General features: G+C 44.0%; 1 protein-coding gene across 2 annotated transcripts in view; it reads right to left on the bottom strand.

The window, feature by feature from the left end:
- The window catches only part of ACSS2 (acyl-CoA synthetase short chain family member 2), a 47,470-nt gene that overhangs the window by 4,815 nt on the left and 18,250 nt on the right, over positions 1 to 24,405 (bottom strand). Inside the window, exons 3-14 of one of the 2 annotated variants that reach the window (XM_082858210.1) lie at positions 9,433 to 9,524; positions 9,111 to 9,214; positions 8,791 to 8,863; positions 8,434 to 8,509; positions 8,158 to 8,272; positions 7,334 to 7,372; positions 2,806 to 2,943; positions 1,304 to 1,474; positions 862 to 995; positions 532 to 664; positions 394 to 450; positions 118 to 198 (exon numbers count right to left, since the gene is read on the bottom strand). In XM_082858210.1, the coding sequence (XP_082714336.1) occupies positions 118 to 198; positions 394 to 450; positions 532 to 664; positions 862 to 995; positions 1,304 to 1,474; positions 2,806 to 2,943; positions 7,334 to 7,372; positions 8,158 to 8,272; positions 8,434 to 8,509; positions 8,791 to 8,863; positions 9,111 to 9,214; positions 9,433 to 9,524 (1,213 nt within the window). The remainder of the gene's footprint in view (positions 1 to 117; positions 199 to 393; positions 451 to 531; positions 665 to 861; positions 996 to 1,303; positions 1,475 to 2,805; positions 2,944 to 7,333; positions 7,373 to 8,157; positions 8,273 to 8,433; positions 8,510 to 8,790; positions 8,864 to 9,110; positions 9,215 to 9,432; positions 9,525 to 24,405) is intronic. The other variant, XM_082858211.1, reaches the window with a different exon arrangement.

Raw genomic sequence — 24,405 nt, 5'->3', positions numbered from 1 at the left:
TTAGCCAAAAGCAGCTACCGGGAAAGATTAGGTTCTAAGCTCTAAAGGAGAGTCCAGTACCCCTTTGTGGACCCTCCCCCGCGCGTCCTCCTCACTGAGCAAGGGCCAGGATCTCACCAGATAACCTTCAGCTTCACCTTCCAACTCTTCCCCAGACTCATTCAGGACTGCAGGAGCTACACCAAAGAATGGGAAGGTCTAGAAGCAAACAGGAGACAGGACCCACAGAGAGGAATGAGGCAACTCTGACTCAACTCTCTACCTCTCCTAAGGAGCCTCAGAGCCCCAAATTCCTCACACATATCAGTCCAGTCCCCCACTCTCTACCTAGGCCAAATGCCCCAAGACTCTACTTCTGCCCAGCCCAGGACCAGCCAAGGGAGCCTCACTCACAGCAGAACCAGGCTTCATGGGTGTGGCACCAGGGAGGGGGGTCAGCATATGGCCACCCTGTAGAAGTCAGAGATCAGGGGTTTGAGTCAGTCTTCCCACACTGTCCCTGAGCCCCAGCCTTCTGAACCCCTTACTCACTGTCTCTGTCTGCCAGAAGGTGTCCACAATGGGGCAGCGCTGGGCACCTACCACCCGGTGGTACCACAGCCAGGCCTCAGGGTTGATGGGTTCGCCCACTGTGCCTAGCACCTGTAAGGATGCCCGGCTATGCCTTGGGCAGGGGAATGGGGAGAAAGGAAGGCTCTGAGCACCACTGGGAGCCAGGAAGACATGCACAGGCTCTTCTCCTGCCCCCTCCCCTATTCCAAGCCAGGGTGTTAGAACAATGGAATGGAAAAGACTGTGCACGAAAGGCCAGCACCAGCTCTGAGGGACACCTATGGGGCAGCAGTTGGGAAGGGGTCTCACCTGGTAACAGGCTCATCTCCAAACTTCATGAGCAGGCGGATAGCTGTAGGTGCTGTGTAGAACTTGGTCACCTTGTACTTGTCCACAATACTCCATAGGCGGCTCATGTCCGGGTATGTGGGAATCCCCTCAAACTGACCCCAGTAATGGCTGGTCAGTTTTGGTCCTTCTCAATAGTCCCTCCATTCCCCTGCCATCCCCTCAGGCTCAGCATTTTGCCCTTTCTGACAAATCCATGGCTTCACTCCCTTACCAGACAAGCCAAGAGACCTTCCCAGTCAGGATATACAACCCCCTAAGAACTCCTCTTTCTCCAGGAAACAGGTCATTGTATAAGTTCCTCTGCCTCTAGACCAAGTGGCTTTGGGAGGTTGTCACCCAGGATCATCTTGTCCATCCCCTAAATAAACCAAGTAGCCCTGAGTCCCAGCACCCTGCTTACCAAAACACTGGTGGCACCGTTGGCCAGTGGCCCATAGGTGACATAGGAATGGCCAGTGATCCAGCCAATGTCTGCTGTGCACCAGAACACATCCTCCGCATGGAAGTCAAACACATACTTGAAGGTTGTGGCCACATAGAGCATGTAGCCCCCAACTGTGTGTACCACACCCTGGGGAGAAAACAGGGCCTCAGGTTGGGGACTTGGGCTCACCCCCACTGACTACCAAATAGGCTGGACAGAACTAGAGGAAAAGCCTTCTCAGGGATTCTGGTCCTGACAGCATCCCTCTCACAGCATCCATCTCTCTTCCACCCTCTTTGCATGTTCCCATCTCACACTCCACATGTATTTATAGTCAGTCCATCATTCACACCCACACCCTAAGATGGTATTTCTGAACCACCCACATTACTCTCACATACATGAACAGTTCTAGTACACTCACATCTAATAGTGTCTCTATTGTGTGTTTGTGCACACACACTCAATTATATGTTGACACAGTGTGAGTGGAAAAAAAAAAGATAATCTTCTTTGCTTACTCCATCAATACACCATCCCTAGGAAAGAGAGGCCCAAATTGTGTCTCTAAAGGTCCATTGAGGAATATGCAAAGCATGTGGAGAGAATAATTTATGGATGGGTGAGTGGATGGTAGAGTAACATATCTTTCAAGTCAACAGACGAGTCAGAGTTTTAAGTGTTTCCAGCTCCCACACTGTGCCCTGGGAGGTACTAGATGTTAATAGTGTGGCAAGTGGAAGGGACTGAACTCTAAGAGCTGTAGTCTAGAAGGCCAAGAGTGATCCCTGTGCCTACTCTGGGCCTCGACTTTACAGGCAGCTTTTCTTCAACCAAACCATGTGGGTATGGGCAGGGAACATAGATGTCAGCCACATGGATTGATCCTTTCCTCCTTTTCTGGGCACCATGAAAGCTTCCACCTGAATGTCTCACCCTGGGCCTCACCATCAGTGATTGAGGATTTATGTCAATTTGATTTAGAAAAGGTAACATGCCATTTCTTTTTTTTTTAAGATTTATTATTTATTTATTTTACTTTCTGTCTGCATCGGGTCTTATTTGCAACATGTGGGATCTTCATTGAGGCATGCAGGATCTTTCACTGTGGCACGTGGGCTTCTGTCTAGCTGTGGTGCATGAGTTCCAGAGCACGTGGGCTCTGTAGATTGCAGCACGAGAGCTCTGGTTGCAGCACAAGGGTTCTAGTTGAGGCATGCGAGCTCAGTAGTTGTGGCATGCGGTCTTAGTTGCCCCGTGGCATATGGGATCTTAGTTCGAACCCACGTACCCTGCATTGAAAGGTGAATTCTTTACCACTGGACCACCAGGGAAGTCCCTAACATGACATTTCTGAAACTCAGGGCTGTACAGTAAAATTCATGTCATTACATGCTTCCTCAGAAACTCACTTCTCACCCCTACACAGTACATGTGTACACACACACACACACACACACACACACACACACACTTGCCTTGGGTTTGCCTGTGGAGCCACTAGTATATAGGATGAAGAGTGGGTCTTCAGCATCACACCACTCAGGCTCACACTCATCCCCTGCCTCTTGCATGAGTTCATGCCACCACATGTCAACCCCCTCATTCCAGGAGATCTGCAGGGGGAAGAAGACAGGAATGGGCAGGGAGGAACTGTGAACAGCTCAAGCTGGGTGTAAAAGACATCCCTACTTAGCACCTGGAGGGGCAGGGTGGGACTGGCAGATGGGGGTCCTGGGAGGGAGGAAGGGCCCTGCAAGGGTGGAATTGGGCAGAGAGAATAGAAGTGGAACAGGAGGCTTCTTTGGTACTTCCAGCACCCTGCTCCAGAGCTACTCTCACCCGGCCTCAGGCTAAGGAGGGCCCCTCAGCTGGTCCTTTCTCATTCTTCAATTCCTAGCTTAAATGTCACCTTCTTGGAAAGGCTTTCCCTGAACAGTATCTGATAGGTTCCCATCCCCACCCTCACCCCTGCTATTATTCTTTTTTTTTTTTTTTTTTTTTTGGCCACGCAGTGCAGCTTATGGGATCTTAGTTCCCTGACCAGGGATCGAACCCCGGCCCTTAGCAGTGAAAGCGGGGAGTCTTAACCACTGGACCACCAGGGAATTCCCACCCCTGCTATTATTCTTGATCACAGCACCTTATTTCTTTCCCACACAGCACATATTTCCAGTTATTTTATTTAGCTGCTACTTTATTTTGCTTGATTAGTGTCTCCCCAAGTAGATAGTAACCTCTATGAGTGCAGTGGCATGTCTGTCTTTCCCACCCCTCCCACCAAATCCCCAACACCTAGTAAAATGCCTAGAACTCAAAAGGCACTCAGTAAATTTTGTTGGATGAGTGAATACGCAAACACAAGCCTACATACACACGTATGTACTTATGGGACTAGTGGCTCATCAGCAGGAATGTGGACACCACACAATTCAGAAATGCAGAATTAGTCAGAGCCACAGGTAAGGCGGGTACCTGGCCCCATTAGTTAGTAGCAAAAGAAGTCAACAGATCTTAGTCCAAGCATCTTTTTCTGCATGTCTAGACATCATCCACATCTGGAGGTTCCTACCCCAGCTCTGCTCCTGCCTTTACACCACTGGTACCAATGGGTTTCTCATAAAGACACTTGCTTGAGGTTCCATTCAGCAGGAAACCTTGTCTTAAGTTGGTGGAAAAGGACCAAGGTGAATTTCTCCCAGTAGAGGGATGTCCCCCTATACTGGCGTGTGTTTGATAACTACTTCTGGATCTGTCATCCTGACATTTTTCTAAACTCTCTTTGAAACTGCTTTACTTTCCCAGTTATATCACCTGTTTGAAAAAAACGGTCTTCTGAGTCTACTCTTTCCTGAGTGAAGTGTGTTCCCTGAATTTGTCCAAAAGTTGCACTGGATTTAGATTCCCAGTTCTGCCACTTCCTGCTGTATATGACCTTGGGTAAGCCACTCTACCTCAAGCCACTCATTTTTAAAATGAGGATAGTCATTCTTGCCCTAATAGTCACAGGATTTGGGGAACCTCAGAAGAGAACCGTATTACCTAGCAAACATGAAGCCTTGGATTGTCTTGGGGTGTAGGGAAGACTGATGAATGTCATGAAGGTGAGAAGTTATTTCAGTTCCGCTGAACTCCTCTGGGAGGTGAAATAAGAATGTGATGATGGGAACTACTGGGGGTTTGCTTCAGCTGTCACGAAACTCTTTCATATTCATTAGCTTCTTGTTCTATGGCCCTGGCTGGCAGGTAGACATGATAGTGTAAGAGAAACACCCTACTCCCATTATATGGCTCTATGGTAATTTACTGTGTCCATATTTAAAAACCCCAAAGTTTTAGACAACACATACTTTGATAAATTATAAAATTACAACTCCCCTCTCTCTGTACTATCTGCCCCTTACTCTGGAGAATTTGAAGCTTCTGGCACATAAGGATCACAACAATCACAAGTCCAGGCCAAGAGAGGCACCATTAAGAAGAAAAAGAAAGAAGAGAGAGAGGCTGCCCACAGCTAGGAAACACAAAAATACACCCTATTTTTTTTTACTGGAATAGCCATATGGGTCTACACATACATTGTCACATGGATAATTTTTTTCCCACCAGATGATCTGCTTGAGATGAGGACATTAATGTATTTAAGCAGAAGTGCGTCAAGAATGCTTGGGCAGGGGCTTCCCTGGTGGCGCAATGGTTGAGAGTCCGCCTGCCGATGCAGGGGACACGGGTTCGTGCCCCAGTCCGGAAGGATCCCACATGCCGCGGAGCGGCTGGGCCCGTGAGCCATGGCTGCTGAGTCTGCGCGTCCGGAGCCTGTGCTCCGCGACGGGAGAGCCACAACAGCGAGCGGCCCGCGTACCGCAAAAAAAAAAAAAGAAAAAAAAAAAGAATGCTTGGGCAAATGGCGCTGGTCTACAGTGCTGGTGTGAGTTGTCATAGAAAAGGCACTAGGTACAAGTAAGAGCAAAGCACAGTTACACTGTGGCAGCGAGGGGACTCTTGTAATCTTGTAAAACTGTTTCTTTTGTGGGTGTGGGTAAGAAGGGGTGGGGTGGGTACTCCAGGTGTGGAGCTGATAACCAGCACCAGGAAGCAGGGTGAGCTCAATTAGTGGCACATATGTTGGTTGTGAATTAGGTGTGTACTTATGAGGGCCCAGTGCTTTGAACCAGGAAAAGGTTTGAATTTTCTGAAATAAGAATCGAGGAGTTGGCCTTTGTTATTGGACCAGAATAACCTTAGGGAGGGCAGCCGCCAGGTGTGAGAGAAAAATACGAGGAAGCTCATAGGTAACATGGTTGAGGAAGGTACCTGCCAACTGTACCAGGCTCTCCCTTGAAGATTGCTTAAGGATGAAGGGGTTTGGAGCTCTGCCAAGATTTCTGCAGCTTTGACTGCAGTCCTCAGACCTAGACTTTGTAAGCCAATTTTTATGCTCTTTGGTTTTTTGGTAACTGGCTATTTTCACCTTCAAGAAACAAAAATCCAGGAGCCTGTGACCTGAGGGTCTCTGGTATTAAGAATTATAAGAGTCTATTTCTTTTCTAGATTCCCTTTTAGAAATGCCAGACTGGGCTTCCCTGGTGGCGCAGTGGTTGAGAGTCCGCCTGCCGATGCAGGGGACATGGGTTCGTGCCCCGGTCCGGGAATATCCCACATGCCGCGGAGCGGCTGGGCCCGTGAGCCATGGCCGGCCGCTGGGCCTGCGCGTCCGGAGCCTGTGCTTTGCAACGGGAGAGACCACAGCAGTGAGAGGCCCACGTACCGCAAAAAAAAAAAAAAAGAAAAAGAAAGAAATGCCAGCCTGTCTGCTATATTAGAAATGATAAAAGCTAACATTTATGGAGTAGTTACTATGTGCCAAACACCTTACCTACATTGACAAAACCCTATCAGGTAGCTACAGTTTTATCCTTATTTTAGAGGCGGGGACACTGAAGCAAGGGAGCCTAAGTAACTTGCCCAAGTTCCCACAATAGCAGGTGACAGAGCCAAGATTTGAACCCAAGTAGTCTGGCTCCAGAGCCTATACTCTAACCACTAAGTTTGTTTCCTTTTTCAAGAGAAAAGTCTTAGGTCTCTGCCTGAATTTTAAGATGGAAGCATTGTCTCCTGGGAATCAGATCTGTCTCCACCATGCTAATGAGAATAGAGAAAAGGGGGATTATATTTACCATTAGCCTAAGAGGTAGATCATAGCAGATTTAGAGTAAGACACCCTAGGAGGATGGTAAAACTCAGAGGAATAGTGGCTCTTATGTTTTGTTTTAGTAAGGGAGGTGGGTTCCTTTAAAGCATATACTCTCATCTCTCCATTACTGATAAGGGAATTGAAGCCCAGAGAGAAGAGGTGACTTATTCAAGGTCATACAGCTAAAACTTGGTCTCTGGACTCCAAGCCCAGTCTCTCCCCTATACTAATTGGCTTTGAGTTCCCACTTAGAGATCTCCCTTCTTAGAACCACCTACAATGTAACTTTTGTTCAATTTAGCATTTAATTATATCAGAGTTTATAAATCCCCAAGTAGTTTATAAATATATTTAGGAAGCTTCTCTGCTGCCCTATGTAAAACTTAGGTTTTCATTTGTAATACACATCTAACTGCCCAACTTGATGGTGAATTCCCAAGGTCAAGGTCTGTACCTCCTCTACCTGTTCCTCCTCCTGTCTCTCCTGGTTCTGTCTCAACTAAGTGCACAGTAAAAACTTTCTGACAAGTTTACTTGGTCCTCTCTCCCACAGTGGTCCTAAGCAGGAGGAGTGAAATGGAATGTCTGTTGCTACCTCTCTGAGATCCATGCTCTACGCCAACTCAGAGAGGTAGCAACAAGCATTTGGTTTCATGACCCTTCAGAGTGACTTAGATAGCAAAGGACCTAGAAGCAGAGAGAAGGGGGTTAGGTCTGGCAGCCACCTCAATGGGGCAAACAGGCAAAGAGCAGATGGACACACAAACAAGCATGTAGGGAAGCAGTGCCCAAGGCAGTGCAGAGGTGGATACCTGGGGCCAGATGCGCTTGGGTTTCTCTTTCAGCTTACCCTGTTAAGAGCCCATGGAAAGGGTGGTGAGCAGAGTCTGAGGATAGGGGAGTGGGAGGGAAGGGTCACTGTGCCCCAAACCTCTGGCTGCCTCTTTTCCCTCAGGCCCCTCTCTCACTGGTCCTCCCAGCCTCCATTTTCCTGATCCTCTACACAGCCCCTATACACTCAGAACCCCTAATGCGGACAGGGGTCTCCAATCTTCCTAGACTAGACTGAAGTCTCTCTAGCCCTAAGACCACTCGGAGCCCCTCAAGTCACAGAGTCTCAGGAACCCTCTGTCCTTCTGGACCCTTCATCCTTCATGCCCCTTAGACCTGGAGGCCACCATTGGGCTTTTCCATCAGAAGCGTGTATCCAAAGCTAATGAGGGCCATATCTTGAGGGGCAGATCCTGGTCCTTCCATGGTGGGACCACACAGGTAGCCCACCCCAAACCACAGCCCAGCAATCAAGATGACTACAGATAGTCACCCAAGTCAGCCCATTTCTAACCCAAGCCCAAGCCCTGAACATCCCTTGTGCCTATTAGAATACCCCAACGAGCACAGGAGTCTTCCTCACAATCTCTCATGCTAAGTTCCCAAGGTACAAGGGGCTCCCTACCTACGTCCAAGATCAAAGTCCCCCAGCTCCCAGTCAGCCCTGCCAGAGGAGCCATTCCTAGGATTGCTCCCAGATCCTCAGCATTATGTTGAGGAAACAAAGAAGGACATCGGGAACTTCCTGGGCAGGAAGAGGGAGCCACTTTGAGCCCAGAGGAGGACATAGAAGTACCAGACTCACCTGCACATCCGGGCATGGCCTCTTAATCGGGGGGGACTGGCTGGGAGAGTCAGCTGTGCCCAGTTCTGCCCGCCCCAGGTGCTTGACCACAATGCAGCATCTCACTGGGAAACCCCTGGAGGAAAGAAAAGCCTGAAGTGGTGGGCTGGTTGGCTCCAAAGAGAATTTGGCAAGACCCACCCATGTCCATCTAGGGTAGGAGGGACAAAAGGGACCTGGCACTGGGGAAATGCCTAGTCAACTCAAAGCAGTAGCCAGCAGACCAAACACACTTACTTCTCCCGACACTTCTCCAGGGCCTCGTCAGCCAGCTCCTTCAGGTTCACAAGCTTTTCCCCCCTGTAGAAGGCATCTTTGGGGAGCAACAGACATTCCAAGCCTTAGGAAGGCACCACACTCCTAGCCCTTTATCCCTAGTGAGCACAATGTCCACAGTCCTCCTGGGTAGGCCTCTTGTCTCTGGCTCTTCCAGCTGATTTGAGCTGACAGAGGGTAGGCTGAGGTGGAACCAGGAGACGAAGGGTAGGCTGCCCCTACCCTTTATGCCGAGCAGTCCCAAATACCAACTAGCTGACTGAAGACCAAGACTTTGGGTGTGGGGGGTTTTGGAGAAGGGGTGAGAGAAGTAGTCACCTGTAGTGATGAGAAGGCTGCAGCTGGAATCCAGGATCCGTTCACAAAGAGACTCTGAAGAGAAGCCCGCAAACTAGGGAAGGGAAGAAAGACTGAAGGAGAGGGCGACCCAGGGATCGAGTGAACAAGGAAAGGAGTCACTTATAAAACCTTCAGGGTCTCTAAGCCAAGGTCATAGAAGAAACTGGATAACTGATAAGGAAGCTATGATATTCTAAACTCCTTAGTCTGGTTCTTAAGACCCTCCATCATCCAGGCCCAACCTACTTCTCCTGAGCCCTATCCCCCACCAGGCCCCTTTTTCCAGCCCAAATTCCTACCACAATGGAGTGCAGAGCCCCAAGGCGGGCACACGCCAGCATGGCCACCACGAGCTCCAGTATCATGGGCATGTAGATGGCCACTCGGTCGCCCTTGCAAATGCCTGCAGGTAAAGGACACAGACCATGGACCATGGTGGACCCCACCTGCTGCTACGTGCTCCCTCTCATCCAGTTACCCACTGTCACACCCCCGTCCCTGCAGGTGACCTTTTCGGTTCCTCTGTTACCAGATTCCTTCTATTCCTTGTCTACTTCTCCCAAGTCCTCAGATACCCCAAGGCTGGGCTTTCCAGTCCTTTCCCCATATCCCCACACTCACCCTGTTTTCGGAGAACATTGCTGAAATGACACACTTGGACCAGAAGCTCACGGTATGTGATCTGGGTGGTCTCCTCTGGCTCATTGCCCTCCCTGAGATACATCAGAAAGAGCCAGTCATTACGGAGTATGACCTCTTCCCCAAACAAAAAAATAGGAACAGTCATAAAATCCATTCAGTAACACCAAGGCCTGGGAATGTCCCATGAGGGTGAGCCATCTGCCACCACACCTTGAGCTGACTGGTCAGATACATTGACTTTACAAGGTGTACTTTATTCACAAGCTGTGTGTCACAGGAAAATGCACTGCCATCTCTGAACCTCATTTAATTTGATAAAATGGGATGATGGTTTTCTCTCTTCCATCCTAGGCATGTATTAAGGAGAACTTATATCATGGATGTGATTCTTCCTGAAAGTGATGTCAACACTGCACTGGTGTTACTCAAGTGGGGTCTCCAGATCACTTGTACCCAAGTCACCTAGGGAACTTGTTAAAATGTAGATTCCTGAGCCCAAACTTAGAATCACAATCACAAAGTCCAAGAATCTGCTTCTTTACTACAAGCTGGTATAAATAATCAGTAGGTTATATATAAAATAGATAACTAATAAGGACCTACTGTATAGCACAGGGAACTCTACTCAGTACTCTGTAATGGCCTACATGGGAAAAGAATCTAAAAAAGAGTGGATATATGTATATGTATAACAGATTCACTTTGCTGTACACCTGAAACTAACACAACATTGTAAATCAACTATACTCCAAAAAGAATTTAAAAAAAAAAGAATCAGTAGGTAATTCTGATGCACATTTAAAGTTAAGACTCACTACCCTCTATCAGCTGATTTCTACCTCCTCAGCCTTGCCTCCTACTCCTGTCTAGGCTTCAGCCTGGTTTCTTTCAGTCATTCTTTCATTTATTCATTTGCTTATTCAACTCCTATGTGCTATATATATGTATAGAAATAAGGCACTGATGAACAAGATAAGCAAGATCCCTGACAACATGGAGCTTATATTCCAATGATAGTGCAGGAAATATACAAGTAAAAAATATAACCAAGATAATTTCAGATTATGATAAGCATTATGAAGAATATAAAGAATGACATAATAATGACTGAGAAATAATTTTCAAAAAGACATCTTAAGGAACTTTCAGACTGTATGCAAAGATTTAACTATAAGAATATTCCCCTCAGTATTATTTTTCAATTTTATGATTTTCAAATAAGTAATACATATAAATCGTACTGCATAAAAAGATATGTAATGAGAAGTGTCCCTCCCACCCCTAACCTCCAATCACCCTGCCTCCTGGCAACCATTGTAACTACTATGTTGTGTAACTTTCCAGAAATAGTCAGTATGCAGACAGGGCCACTCCTAGTAAGATGAAGGGTATAGGGCAACTGAACTAGTGAGGAGTAACCAAGAAATCACTTTGGAAGAAGGCTACACCGTTAGCATCTTTCATAAGGTCCTTGGGATATCGTTGAAGATGGAAATTTTAAAAATGAATTTAAAAAACTGAATTTTAATCCTGTTCAGAAGAGAAATAAGTACTTCACAGTCCCCAACCAAGCATGGAATGGGGATGTGGGAAAAAGCTGCTTCAACGATAGGACAGGCCTATTAGACAAGCATATATACATGCATTTATGTTTATGTATTCTTTTTTTCTATACAAATGATGGCATACAATACACACTACTCTGTATCTTGTTTTTTATTAAATATAATACACATCCAATAAACTGCACAAATCTTAAGTATAGAGCTTGATCATCTCGCTTTATTTTGAAATTTAACAATATATCTTGACATTATTTTCCATTAAGACTTACAGTGCTATTCCATTTTCTTTGTCATCTGCATAATGTTCCACTGTTTGTGTATGCCATAATTTATATTTAACAAATAAATATTTCAGTGAATATCTTTTTTAATATGTCATTTACTCACTTGAAAATATACCTGTAGGATGAATTAGTAGAACTGAAATCGTTGAGTCAAAGGATATGTACATTTCAAATATTCATAAATATTAGAGGATAGCTACTTTAAGTAAGATGGTCAGGGAAGGCCTCTCTCTTTTTTTTTTTTTTGGCCGTACGCGGGCCTCTCACTGTCGTGGCCTCTCCCGTTGCGGAGCACAGGCTCCGGATGCGCAGGCTCAGCGGCCATGGCTCACGGGCGCAGCCGCTCCGCGGCATGTGGGATCTTCCCAGACAGGGGCACAAACCCGTGTCCCCTGCATCAGCAGGCGGACTCTCAACCACTGCGCCACCAGGGAAGCCCCCAAGGGCCTCTCTCTGGAGAGATGATATTTGAGCTAAGACCCAAGTAATGAAAAGTAGGCAACTATGTAAGGTCTTGGGAAGAGGATCCTGGGCAAAGAGAACATCAAAATTTGGAAAGGCACTGAGGTGGTAAAGAGCTTGGCCTATTCAAAGAACAGAAAGGAAGCCAGTATGGCTGGAGCATAGTGAGCAAGAAGCGGGGTAAGAATCAGAGGTAGGCAGCAGCCCGATCACATAGGGCCTTGTCGGCATGGTAAGCAGTCTGAATTTTATTCTAAGTAGGTTCCGCCTGGCTTCCCTTATACACAAAGTCCCACGTCCACACTCTTAATCATGCCATTGCCCCTGCTCAGAATGCCTTCCCACCTCCTTCAGGCTCCAGCACCACGTAGCCCCCCCATAAAGGTCATTTTGTTCCCTCTTCCTTACTACCCAGGGTACTTACGAAGGAGGTAACTGAAACTCAGAGAGATGTAGTAACTTGGTCCAGGTCACACAATAATAGGTGGCAGAGCCAAGAATAGATCCTCAGGTCTTCTGATTTCAAGTCAGGACTCTTTCTCCTCATGCTGTGAAGGACAGCGACTAGCAGGGAAGCTAGGCCTTTGGAGATTTCACAGAAGATTATCAGCTTCTTTCCAGTTCCTGGCTAGATGAGTTAGTTACTATCCTCTCCTTGGCTTAGCCCTCCTAGGGCTGAGAGGAGACAAGCACAGAGAGCTATCTAAAGTGGGAAGGAACGGGGAGAGAGGAAGCTGGCAAATGGCCCTGAAGGCCAGATGGGAAAAAGCCATTTCCAAAACTGGCTCACTGACGAGTGGCACACCAGAACATCTCTAGTTACAGCTAAATGCCAACATATACAACACACCCATGCAAACCAGCTGACCTGTATGCATTCACATACATAAAATCATATATACTAATATAAAAACACTGGAGGGCTTCCCTGGTGGCGCAGTGGTTGAGAGTCTGCCTGCCGATGCAGGGGACACGGGTTCGTGCCCTGGTCCGGGAAGATCCCACATGCCGTGGAGCGGCTGGGCCCGTGAGCCATGGCCGCTGAGCCTGCGCATCCAGAGCCTGTGCTCTGCAACGGGAGAGGCCACAACAGTGAGAGGCCCGCATACCACAAAAAAAAAAAGAAAAAAGAAAAAAAACACTGTAGAAATACAAGCTGCTCATTTGCACACATAGGCACAAATAGCATAAGCATATGGACCTTGGCAAGTGTATGTATGTACCACACATTTATATACCCACGTATGTGTACAGCTTGCCCCACCAGAAACTCTCTATCACATTATTCTGTTTCATTTTCTTCATGGAACTTTCTATTACTTGAAATTATCTCATGTATTTTATTCACTTGTATATTATCTGCATCTTTCACTGGAATATAAACTCCATGAAAACAAAAACCTTGTCTGTTTTGTTCATTGCTACATCCCTAGCACTTAGAATAGAGCCTGGTACATAGAAGGTGCCCAGGAATATATAAGCACAAACCTATACAAGAACAGCTTACTTGAGCCCACTTCCAGTTACACACACAGAGTGTACATCCCTCTCCCTGGCCCTGGGCTTAAGTTATACATTATTGATATAGGCACCTTACTCCTTCCAGTGTCTTCTTTCTCTGACATACACACCCAGCTAGGGCCCCTGGCTGGTTGGGAGAGGGGAGGGGACAAAGTACTAGTCTCAGCCCTCTAGGATGTTAACAGATTTTTGCTTTGTGACCACCTAGAGGCGTGGAATAGGAAGGGTGGGAGGGAGACGCAAGAGGGAGGGGATATGGGGATATATGTATACATATAGCTGATTCACTTTGTTATACAGCAGAAACTAACACAACATTGTAAAGCAGTGATACTCCAATAAAGATGTTAAAAAAATAAAAGAACATCCAATTTAGTCTCCTAACTCGAAAGAAATCCAAAGAGTCCATTTGCTGTGCTCAAGGTCACATTGTACAATAGGTTGTGGCAGATCAGGGACCAAGACTCAGGGTCCAGGCCTCTTTTTTCTACACTAGGAGCTGCAAACTCAAAAATCAATAGGGTTCAGGGGCTTCCCTGGTGGCGCAGTGGTTAAGAATCCGCCTGCCAATGCAGGGAACATGGGTTTGAGCCCTGGTCCGGGAAGATCCCACATGCCACGGAGCAACTAAGCCCGTGCGCCACAACTACTGAGCCTGCGCTCTAGAGCCCGCGAGCCTCAACTACTGAGCCCATGTGCCACAACTACTGAAGCCCGCACACCTAGAGCCTGTGCTCCGCAACAAGAGAAGCCACTGCGATGAGAAGCCTGTGCACCGCATCGAAGAGTAGCCCCCGCTCGCCGCAGCTAGAGAAAGCCTGCGTGCAGCAACGAAGACCCAATGCAGCCAAAAATAAATAGATTAATTAATTTTAAAAAAAGAAAGTGAAAAGACAACCCACAGAATGGGAGAAATATTTGGGAAAAAAAAAAGAACGAAATTTCGCCATTTGTGATAACATGGATGGACCTAGAGGGTATTATGCTAAATGAAGTAAGTCAAACAGAGAAAGACAAATACCATATGATTTCACTTACATGTGGACTCTAAAAACAAAATAAACAAACATAATGAAACAAACAGATTCATAGATACAGAGAAAAAACTAAAGGTTGCTGGGGGTTGCTGGGCAGGGGGGAAGGATGGGTGAAACAGGCAAAGGAGCTTAAGAGGTACAAACTTCCAGTTATAAAATAAAAAAGTCTTGGGGATGTAATGTACAGCATAGGGAATATAGTCAATAATACTATAACTTTGTATGATGACAGATGGTAGCTAGACTTATTGTGGTGATCATTTTTGTAATGTATAAAACTATCGAATCACTATGTTATACACCTGAAACCAATATAATATTGTAAGTAAATTATACTTCAATTAAAAAAGCCTAGGTGAAATATCAATATGTGTCAAGTGTAGAAAATTATATGTTTGGAATGTTCCATAATTTTAAAATTTGAATCATAAGTAAATAAAACCTTTTAATATATCCAAAAAAGAAAATAGCAGCATATGTGCAATGACACTTAGTTTTGGGGGACCAATAGGGAGAGGCAGGGACTGGAAAACTGGAGAATACATGCTCTGGCAAGAAGAGGCATCTAGTACTTAAACTTAGTGTCTATTAACTTTGCCCTCTGGGAATAAGGTCTCAATGTTGCCAATTTTTTCAGTTTTTCAAAGAGGCCTGAAACCTGTTTCTAAATTTTTAAGTGTTGACAATTAATTTTTTTAAATTAATTTTTATTGGAGTATAGTTGCTTTACAATGTTGTGTTAGTTTCTTCAGTACAGCAAAGTGAATCAGTTATACATATACATATATCCCCTCTTTTTTCGATTTCCTTCCCATTTAGGTCACCATAGAGCACTGAGTAGAGTTCCCTGTGCTATACAGCAGGTCCTCATTAGTTATCTATTTTATGACAATTAATTTTTAAAAGTTTTAAACACTGTGGTCAAACAAAACTATTAATGAGAGATTTAGCTGATGGGCTACAGATTGGGAACACTTGCTGTGGACCCAACTACTTCCCTCTCACCTGGAGGCCATATGGTATGGAACAACTCAAAGTATATAATCTTCTCATATTTTTCTTCCAGGAAAACTTCTGCAACTACCTTACCCTTATACTCTCCAAATTTTACTGTAATCCATTACTGATTCAAAACATATGTAGAATTAGACTACTTCCCTTCACATCTACTTCTACTATCATAGTCCAAAATCACCATTAGGTAAGTCAGATCATGTCATTCCTCTGCTCAAAATGCAAGTCCTCACACTGGCCTGCTAGTTCCTACATGGTCTATTCCCTCATTACCTCTTTGTCCTCAAGTACTCCCATTCTCTCTTCCTCTCCCTCTCTCTCTGTTCCAGCCACACAGCCTCCACACTGTTTGGCAAGAACACCAAGCACACTTTGCCTCAGAGCTTTTGCCCTCTACTTGAGCATTCTTCCCCCAGATGGCCACATGACTTATTCCCTAGTTTTGAGTTATTGCTCAAATGTTGGCTTCTCAGTGAGGCCATCCTTGACCACTCCATATAAAAGGGCACTTCTTGTCCACCCCGCAGCCCCAGGTGCTCCAAGGTAACATCTTCCATGAAGTCTTCCCTAGTTTCTCTTTTCCCCCCACCTACCTCAAAGCTGAAAGTTCTTTCTTCCTTCCAAGTCCCTTTATCTCACTTTCCTTGTGATCTACTGGTTTACCTTGTATTGCATTTATTGGGGCCTTATCTTTCCCCTTATACCCTGGGTTCTTGGAGGGCAGGAATCATGTCTTCGTTTCTGTCTCCTCTGAGCGCAGTAGGCACAGTAAGTACTTAAGGTTCGTGGTCAAATCATTGAAAAACTTATAATTGATTAATGACAGGGAAGACTAGAGCTCTCCTCTTAATATGAGAAGGATAGTCATTAGATTGGAGATTTTAGTTCCCTAGACTAGCAGAAAAGTAAGGCACAAGATAGGAGGAAAGAGCTGAGGAAAAAAATAGGTGGGGAAAACTGGGTTCTTCACAGAAGCATCAGATGGCAGGATCTAACGTAGTGGGTTAGGTCTTCCAGAGGAGAAACATCCTGATGAGAGTAGTCAAACCTGTTATAAGAGGAAGACTGGACTGATCTGTTTAGCCTGGAGGTGAGAAGATACTGAGAGGCATGATAGTAAGTCTCAAATATCTGTATCTCTGTTGCCTCCACCCTAGCAGAAGCCACCTTCATCTCTTGCCTGGATGACCACAATGGCCCCAAACTGGTCTTCCACTTCACTCTTGCCCCCTTCCAATCCATACATAAACCAAAATGACCTATTATAAACACAAACCAGACTACAGCACCTCCTGCTTAAAACCCTTTAGTGTCTTCCATTGCATGTAGAAGAAAATCCAAACTTTACTATGCCTTGTATCTTCTCCAACTCATCTTATGTCATTGTCCCATTCTGCTTAATAGACTCCAAACACATTAGCCTTCTGACCGACAGAACATGCCATGTTCTTTTCCTATCTTTCTTGAACTCTTTGAATGGTTTTCTCTACCTCATGTTTCAGATCTCAGTTTAACTGTCACTTCCTAGTGAGGCTTTCCATGACCACCCCAAGTAGCATTAGTCCTTCCTGTTATTCTTCATCACAAAACTGTATATTTTTTTCGTAGCATTTTTCTCAAGCTGTAATTATTTTATTTACTTATTTACTTTTTTTTTTTGCTAATTGTCTGTCTCCCCTACTAGACTGTAAGCTTCCTGAAGGCAGAGACCATGTTAGTCTTGTTCACTGCTGAATCCCCCGTACCTTGCAAGGAACCCTGTATATAGTAGATGCTCAATAAATACTTGCTGAATGAATGAATGAACCTGAAGGATAATTATGGGAAAGAAGCAGACTAGCATTTTGTAATTATAAATGGAAGAGCTATGTCAATTGGGAGAGTTCAATATAAGGAAAGCCTTTCTAAATGTCAGAGCTGTCCAGAAGCATAGGAGTGTGCAGGTTGGACCAGGGAAACCCTGACATCTACTTGATCATTCTTGAGGGAGTGGGGTCCTTGGAATTTTCATTTTATAAGCAACCACGTGATTCATGTTCAGTGAAGTTTGAGATGACCTTTAAGGCCCTTCCAACTTTGAAATTCTTTGATTCTGTAAAATTAAGAAATAATGTGTTCTATGATCCATAAAGCACTGCACAAATGTGAAGCACTTAGATACACGTATACCCTCAAGTCACTTTCCCTTTCACCAAGGGAGCAGGGAGTGGGAGCAACATAACTTGACCAATTAGCAGCTTAATATTCCCTCTGGGTACTCCTGGATGAACAGGGAAAACGTCTGGAGGAGGAGGTGGGAGGAGGCAAATACAAAAGACTGAATCCTAAATCACTTAGAATGCCAGAGGAGGATAGGGCTTTTGATGTTCACCACCCTTATTTACAGATGAGAAACCTAATGCACAGATGGGAAGTGATGGCCTCGAGGTTACTTAGCACATTAGTAGCAGCATTATTCTAAAGCAGAGTTATCCAATATGGTAGCCACATATAGCTATTGAACACTTGAAATGTGGTGGAAGAACTGAATTTTAATTTAATTTAATCTATTTTAAATATTAACAGTCACCCGTGGCTAGCTCTAGAGTCTATATGTCTCTAGTTCAGGGCATTCTCCTGCTAAATGACATGGCCTCCAAAAGGGCAATGTTGTTTCCAAAACCAGAATCAGCATAAAGAAGAAAATCAAAGTGTAGGAGTCCTGAGAACTGTGGGGTTAAAGTCCACCAAATGTGGATTTTAGTACAGCTATGATCACCCAAGAGAATTGAAAACATACATCCATACAAAACCTTGTTCACAAAGTTCGTAGCAGCATTATTGAAGATATCAAAAAGTGAAAACAATCCAAATATACATCAACTAAAGAATGGATAAATAAAATATGGTATGTCCATACAATGGAGTATTATTCTGCATAAAAAGTAATGAAGTACTGATACATGCTACAACGTGTGAACCTTGACAAGATTATGCTAAGTGAAAGAAGCTAGACACAAAAGACCACATACTATATGATTCTATTCATGTGAAATGTGCAGAAGAGCGAAAGCCATAGAGACAAAAAGTAGATTAGTGGTTGCCTAGGGCTGAGGCAAGGAAAGTTGGAAGAAAATGAAGAGTGATTGTTAATGAGTATGGGGTTTCTTTTTGCAGTGGTGAAAATGTTCTAAAATTGATTGCGATGATGGTTACACAACTCTTTGAATATGCCAAAAGTCACTGAATTGTACTTTAAATGGGTAAACTATATGCTATGAATTATATCTGAAAAATTTTTGAACTTACTGTGGTTTTGATTAGAACTGCAAAAAGCACACGGATTAATTTGGGGAAAAAAGCAGACATCTATACAAATCTTCCTTTCCTGAAAGATTGTACCTTAGCACTATTAGCACTTAGCACTATTCATTCACACTGTTCATTCATGCGTATTGTTTCTTTCTATTTGCCTAAAGACTTGCTACTTATTTGTTTTATTTTTAACATTATAGTCATATGTATACACCTGTTTCCCTCACTGGATTGTGAGTTCCTTAAAGGCAGGCAGGACATCGTTTTATCTGTTTCCTCCTCAGTGCCTAGCAAACAAAGTTTGACACGCAGTGGGCACTTAATACATAATTGTGAAATGAATGGATAAAAATATGAACAAATAAACTCTGCTCACATGATCAGCCAGATCTAGGCTAATCAGAGTGAGAAAACATGGAAGGAAAGAGGGGATAATAGAGGATACAAATGAAGAAGACAGATGCTAAACAGGCAGCGGGAAACAGACACAGAGGAAAAATATTTAAAACTTATGGAATGGGATTTGGAAACATATCAAGAAGAGTTTCTTGAGCCCCTACAGTGGGCTCAGTTCTGGACTCTATGCCATGGAAGAGACTGGAAGAAGCCCTTGGATGTGCAGTTCAGGTTGTGAGACACATGCTTCGCAGTTTGAGCTATAATTACACCCTGTTCTCCTGCCAGCTATTTTCAGGCTTTGCTCCAGAGACCTTGTGCCTGTTCCCCCTGCCCAAAGTGGCTTTGGTGACAGTTGGATTCCACATGTCTTCTCTGTTGAGAAGGCAGACCTGGGCCAGTATAGAAGTTAACCCTTTTCCCACTGCCTACATGCCTGCTTACAGGAGGGAAATCATACACATTCATTCCTACCATCCAGTTGTTCCTGGATGGAACAACTATGCTAGCCTTCCTCAAAACAAGTGAATGAGGGCAGCTCTCTTAGCTCCTTTATTATCACAGCATTTGGAATGCTGCCTTAAACAGGAATATGCCTGGGTTAGAAAAAGAAAGTGGGAAGAACAGCCAGGAACAACATACTACATGTACATCAAGTCTCTCAAGTATAACAGACACATGCAAAAATATTCACTTCAATGGTTCTTTGTTATTTAGGTAGATATCATAGTTTAAATCAGTAGTTTTCAAGCTAGAGTACTCTATTCCTGTATGTACCTGAGCAGGAAAAGTTGTAAGAGAGTAAGTGTCCAGAGACTCAACTTTCATATGTAATCTTTCCTAACATTGATCTAAGTTGGCTCTCCTTTCCCACTTTCTTTCTCCCACTTTATAAAACAATGCCATCTCTCTCTCTTATCCCAAACCTTATTATGCCTATACAATGCTGAGGTTAAAAAAAACCCTCCAGAGTGCCAAACAAAGGGGCAGTTTGAAAATGCATAACTTCAGAGGGAGAGCCCCAAGAAAGCAAATCAGAGAGCTTCCATAAGAAATCAATATTGAAAGGAGTAACATCTTAATTGACAAACTCATGGCAAGTCTACTTGCCTTATTTCTCCTAGAATTATAATTCAGAAGTTAAATAGTTATCACAGGTCATATATTAGCATAACTGCTTTAACTGAAAAAGAAGTTAGACATTTTCTAACAAAGTAAATCTGATTTGGCTATGTTGACAGTGAGAACTAGCTGTTCAAATTAGGTAATATGATAAACATTTTCTGTAAATTATATGAGCTAAATTTGCAGTTTCAAGATTTTGAAAAAGATATATAAAATATATACATGTATACAATAAAAAACACATTGGAAATTAAATTCTTTGCAATTATTTAATATTACAATAAAATGTTTAAATGTGAACTTTAAAATGTGTGAAGAGCTACATAATTTTTCAAAATTCTTTTAGGCATTAGATTACTAATCTAACTAATTATTTTTCAAAGACACCCTGCCACTGCCCACCACATCAGAAACATCTGAGGAGGTTTTAAAAATACAAGTCAGGGGCTTCCCTGGTGGCGCAGTGGTTGAGAGTCCGCCTGCTGATGCAGGGGACGCGGGTTCATGCCCCCGTCCGGGAAGATCCCACATGCCGCGGAGTGGCTGGGCCCGTGAGCCATGGCCACTGAGCCTGCGCGTCCGGAGCCTGTGCTCCGCAATGGGAGAGACCACAACAGTGAGAGGCCTGCATACCGCAAAAAAAAAAAAAAAAAAAAAAAAAAAATACAAGTCAGAAGTCTTACCCTCTGAAAATTGATTCAATAGGCTGGGTGGGGTACACGGATCTGGATTATTAACAAGATCCTCAGGTAATTATTTGGAGTCACCAGACCTAGATTATTGTTTACCCCTAATTCAATGTATGAATTTGCACAAAATTTCCCCTCTTTTCTGAGCCTCTGTTTTCTTCTCTGTAAAGTATGAGATGGGAGGAAGGAGTCAAGAAGAGGAGGATAATCACTAATGTATCTTAGACTCCTTGATTATCATTTCTTCCTTTCAGAGGCAGGAGAATGGGTCTTAAAAGTCAGTTTCAGAGAAATGAGATTATACTTAGGAAAAAAAAAAAGAACAAACTTAGCTGAGGTAGATAACAAATAAATAAAAATAATGAAACCTGTATGCCTGCCTCGCCGGTTTTTGTGTACATCAAATAAGAATCCAGCTAATTCATTACACGAGTACAGTTCCCTCACCTGATCTTCACAGCTACTTTTGCAGTAGGTAGAACATGTATTATTATCCCTGTTTTAAAGATACAAGAAATCCAGAGGACACGGATTGCCAAGGCCACACAAGGAGAATTCAGGAGAAATCTGTAACGAGGTTCCAGGTTTCTGACTTCCAGGCTAGTGTTTGTTCCACTATACCAATTTGGATTATACCTAAATGAACATGGAGAAGCCTCTCTCCTAAGAATCTCCAGGAGTACTGTAAAGAAGCTGAGAAGACTCCCATCCACTTTGAGCTTTAGCCTATGGTCAAGATCATACCCACCAAGACCTCTTCAGTATTCTGAAGATTTTGAAAGATCCAAAACCTCAGGCAAGGGAACCCACATATGTCTATATTCACAATCCTTGGCAATCAATGCTCAAGTGTCACAGGAGCACTTGTACACCCATTTGCTCCTAGAGACATGTCCCCACTCCCCCTGGAAATAAGGAAAAACACATTATCCCCAACATTTCCTTCCTAAATAAAATTCTGGCTCACAAGTAAAAATCTTGCCCCCATCAGGTTGTGAGCTCCGTGAGGACAAGGACCAGATTTCTCATGCTTATTGCTACATTCTTTGTACTTTGTACAGTGCCTGACAAATTTCTATAAATATCTACAAAATTAATTATTTTTAAACCTGCTGTTAGAAGCTAATGGATTGTCCATGGAGCATGACTATCCATAAGTTGAACCCTTACCTGACCATAAGTTGCATTTACCTGGCATATATGAAAATTAACTCAAAATGGATCAAGGACCTAAATGTAAGACCTAAAACAATAAAAGTCAAAGGAAAAAAGAATCTAACAACAACAACAACAACTCTGCTGCTAGAAGCTAATGGATTGTCTGCGGAGCACAGCTGTCCATACAAAAAAATTAGGTTTCTGTCAGTTTGGATGTCATATAAGACAAAAGAGAAACAGACTCACACATGCAGAGAACAAACTAGTGTTACCTTGGGGGGAAAGGGGTGAGGAGAGGAGCAAAATATGTGAAGGGGATTAAGAGGTACAAACTACTAGATATGAAATAAATAAGGTACAAGGATGTAATGTTCAGCACAGGGAATACAGTCAATATTTTAATAACTTTATTTGGAGTATAATCCATAAAAATATCAAACTACAAGATTGTAGTTTGAACACTTGAAACTAATATAAGTCAACTACGCCTCAATAATAATAAGAAGAATAAAAAAGATAAAACAGTAATCCTCAAGAGTAGCTGAAACTAAAGTTCAACAAAAGGCCTGTCTGACTGCTCATTTGGATAGATTTCCATGTATTAAAATATGGTCAGGGCGGGCTTCCCTGGTGGCGCAGTGGTTGAGAGTCCGCCTGCCGATGCAGGGGACACGGGTTCGTGCCCCGGTCGAGGAAGATCCCACATGCGGCAGAGTGGCTGGGCCCGTGAGCCATGGCAGCTGAGCCTGCGCGTCCGGAGCCTGTGCTCCGCAACGGGAGAGGCCACAACAGTGAGAGGCCCGTGTACCACAAAAAAAAAAAAAATGGTCAAAAAAGAAACAAACACTGGTTTCAAAAATAAGCCTCTCATCAAAAATCAGTCAGAGGACTTCACTGGTGGCACAGTGGTTAAGAATCCGCCTGTCAATGCAGGGGAAATGGGTTCAAGCCCTGGTCCAGGAAGATCCCACATGCCGCGGAGCAACTAAGCCCATAAGCCACAACTACTGAGCCCGTGTGCCACAACTACTGAAGCCCGTGTGCCTAGAGCCCGTGCTCCGCAACGAGAAGCAACCACAATGAGAAGCCCCCGCACCGCAATGAAGAGTAGCCCCTGCTCGCCGCAACTAGAGAAAGCCCGCGTGCAGCAACAAAGACCCAAAACATCCAAAAGTAAAAATTAATTAATTTTAAAAATATAAAGTATACAATTCAATTAAAAAAATCAATCAGAAATGCATGTGTTGATATGCTACAGAAACGTTTCCTGCAAGGACAACTCTATGTTATGTATTCCAGGGCAAATAAATAAATAATGATTCTCCAGTAAAACCATAAGGCTTTTAATAAATAGATCAGACCTTAGAACCCTAGATGAGAGCTGTTCTCAAAGCCTTACATCCCAGCTAAAGCTCTCTCATTCCTGGGCAAGAATGCTACAATGACAGGGAAACAAATAGACAGGGAAAGAGCTCTGGATTAGGAGTCAGGAAAACTAGATTTTTAGGTCAAGCTTCACTACCTTTCACAGTGTGAGAGCTTTTGCAAATTACTTCACTTCTCTGGGTCTCAGTTGCCTCAACTGTAAATGAGTGGAATATTTCATTAAATGTGCTTTCTAAGTCCGGATTTTATTATTCATTCTGCCTGAGAGCAAGAAAGAGAGTCGGAAAGGGAGAATCGGGAAAAGCTTCACAAAGAAGATAGCATTTCAAATGGTTCTTAAAGAATAAGCAAGGTTTAGATTGGCCCAGAAAAGGAACAGACCAATTCAGGAAGAAAGGAACAAGGGTGGCTTAGATGCAGAAGTGGGAAAACACAGGCCAGTCTACAGGCCAGTAACAATCCTAAATACTAGTATTTTCATCTATCAGTTGTGTTTTTTCATAAAGCTAAATTTATTTGATATAAAGGACTATACTTTTTGCTATGTATATTCTCATGCAGTTATTTTTAATTGAGTGATAGTGACATAAGTTGATATTTGTGGTTTGAAAAATATCCTTACTTCATAAAATTTTAAATTGGCAACTCTTTGGGGGTCTCTGCTGAAAAATTCATTAAATTTTAAAAAATCTCAGACTTCCCCAGTGGCGCAGTCGTTAAGTATCCACCTGCCAATGCAGGGGACACGGGTTTGAGCCCTGGCCCAGGAAGATCCTACATGCCGCAGAGCAACTAAGCCCATGCCCCACAACTGCTGAGCCTGTGCTCTAGAGCCCGCAAGCCACAACTACTGAGCCCGCGTGCCACAACTACTGAAGCCCGTGTGCCTAGAGCCCGTGCTCTACAACAAAGAGAAGCCATCGCAATGAGAAGCCCGCGAACTGCAACGAAGAGAAGTCCCTACTCCGCAACGAAGAGAAGCCCCCACTCGCTGCAACTAGAGAAAGCCCGCGCGCAGCAA

The sequence above is a fragment of the Leucopleurus acutus genome (genome assembly GCF_964270905.1).
Source record: "Leucopleurus acutus genome assembly, chromosome: 16".
Classification (NCBI taxonomy): domain Eukaryota; kingdom Metazoa; phylum Chordata; class Mammalia; order Artiodactyla; family Delphinidae; genus Leucopleurus; species Leucopleurus acutus.
Note: the sequence above shows the minus strand (reverse complement) of the source record. Positions and strands in the feature narration are given on the sequence as shown.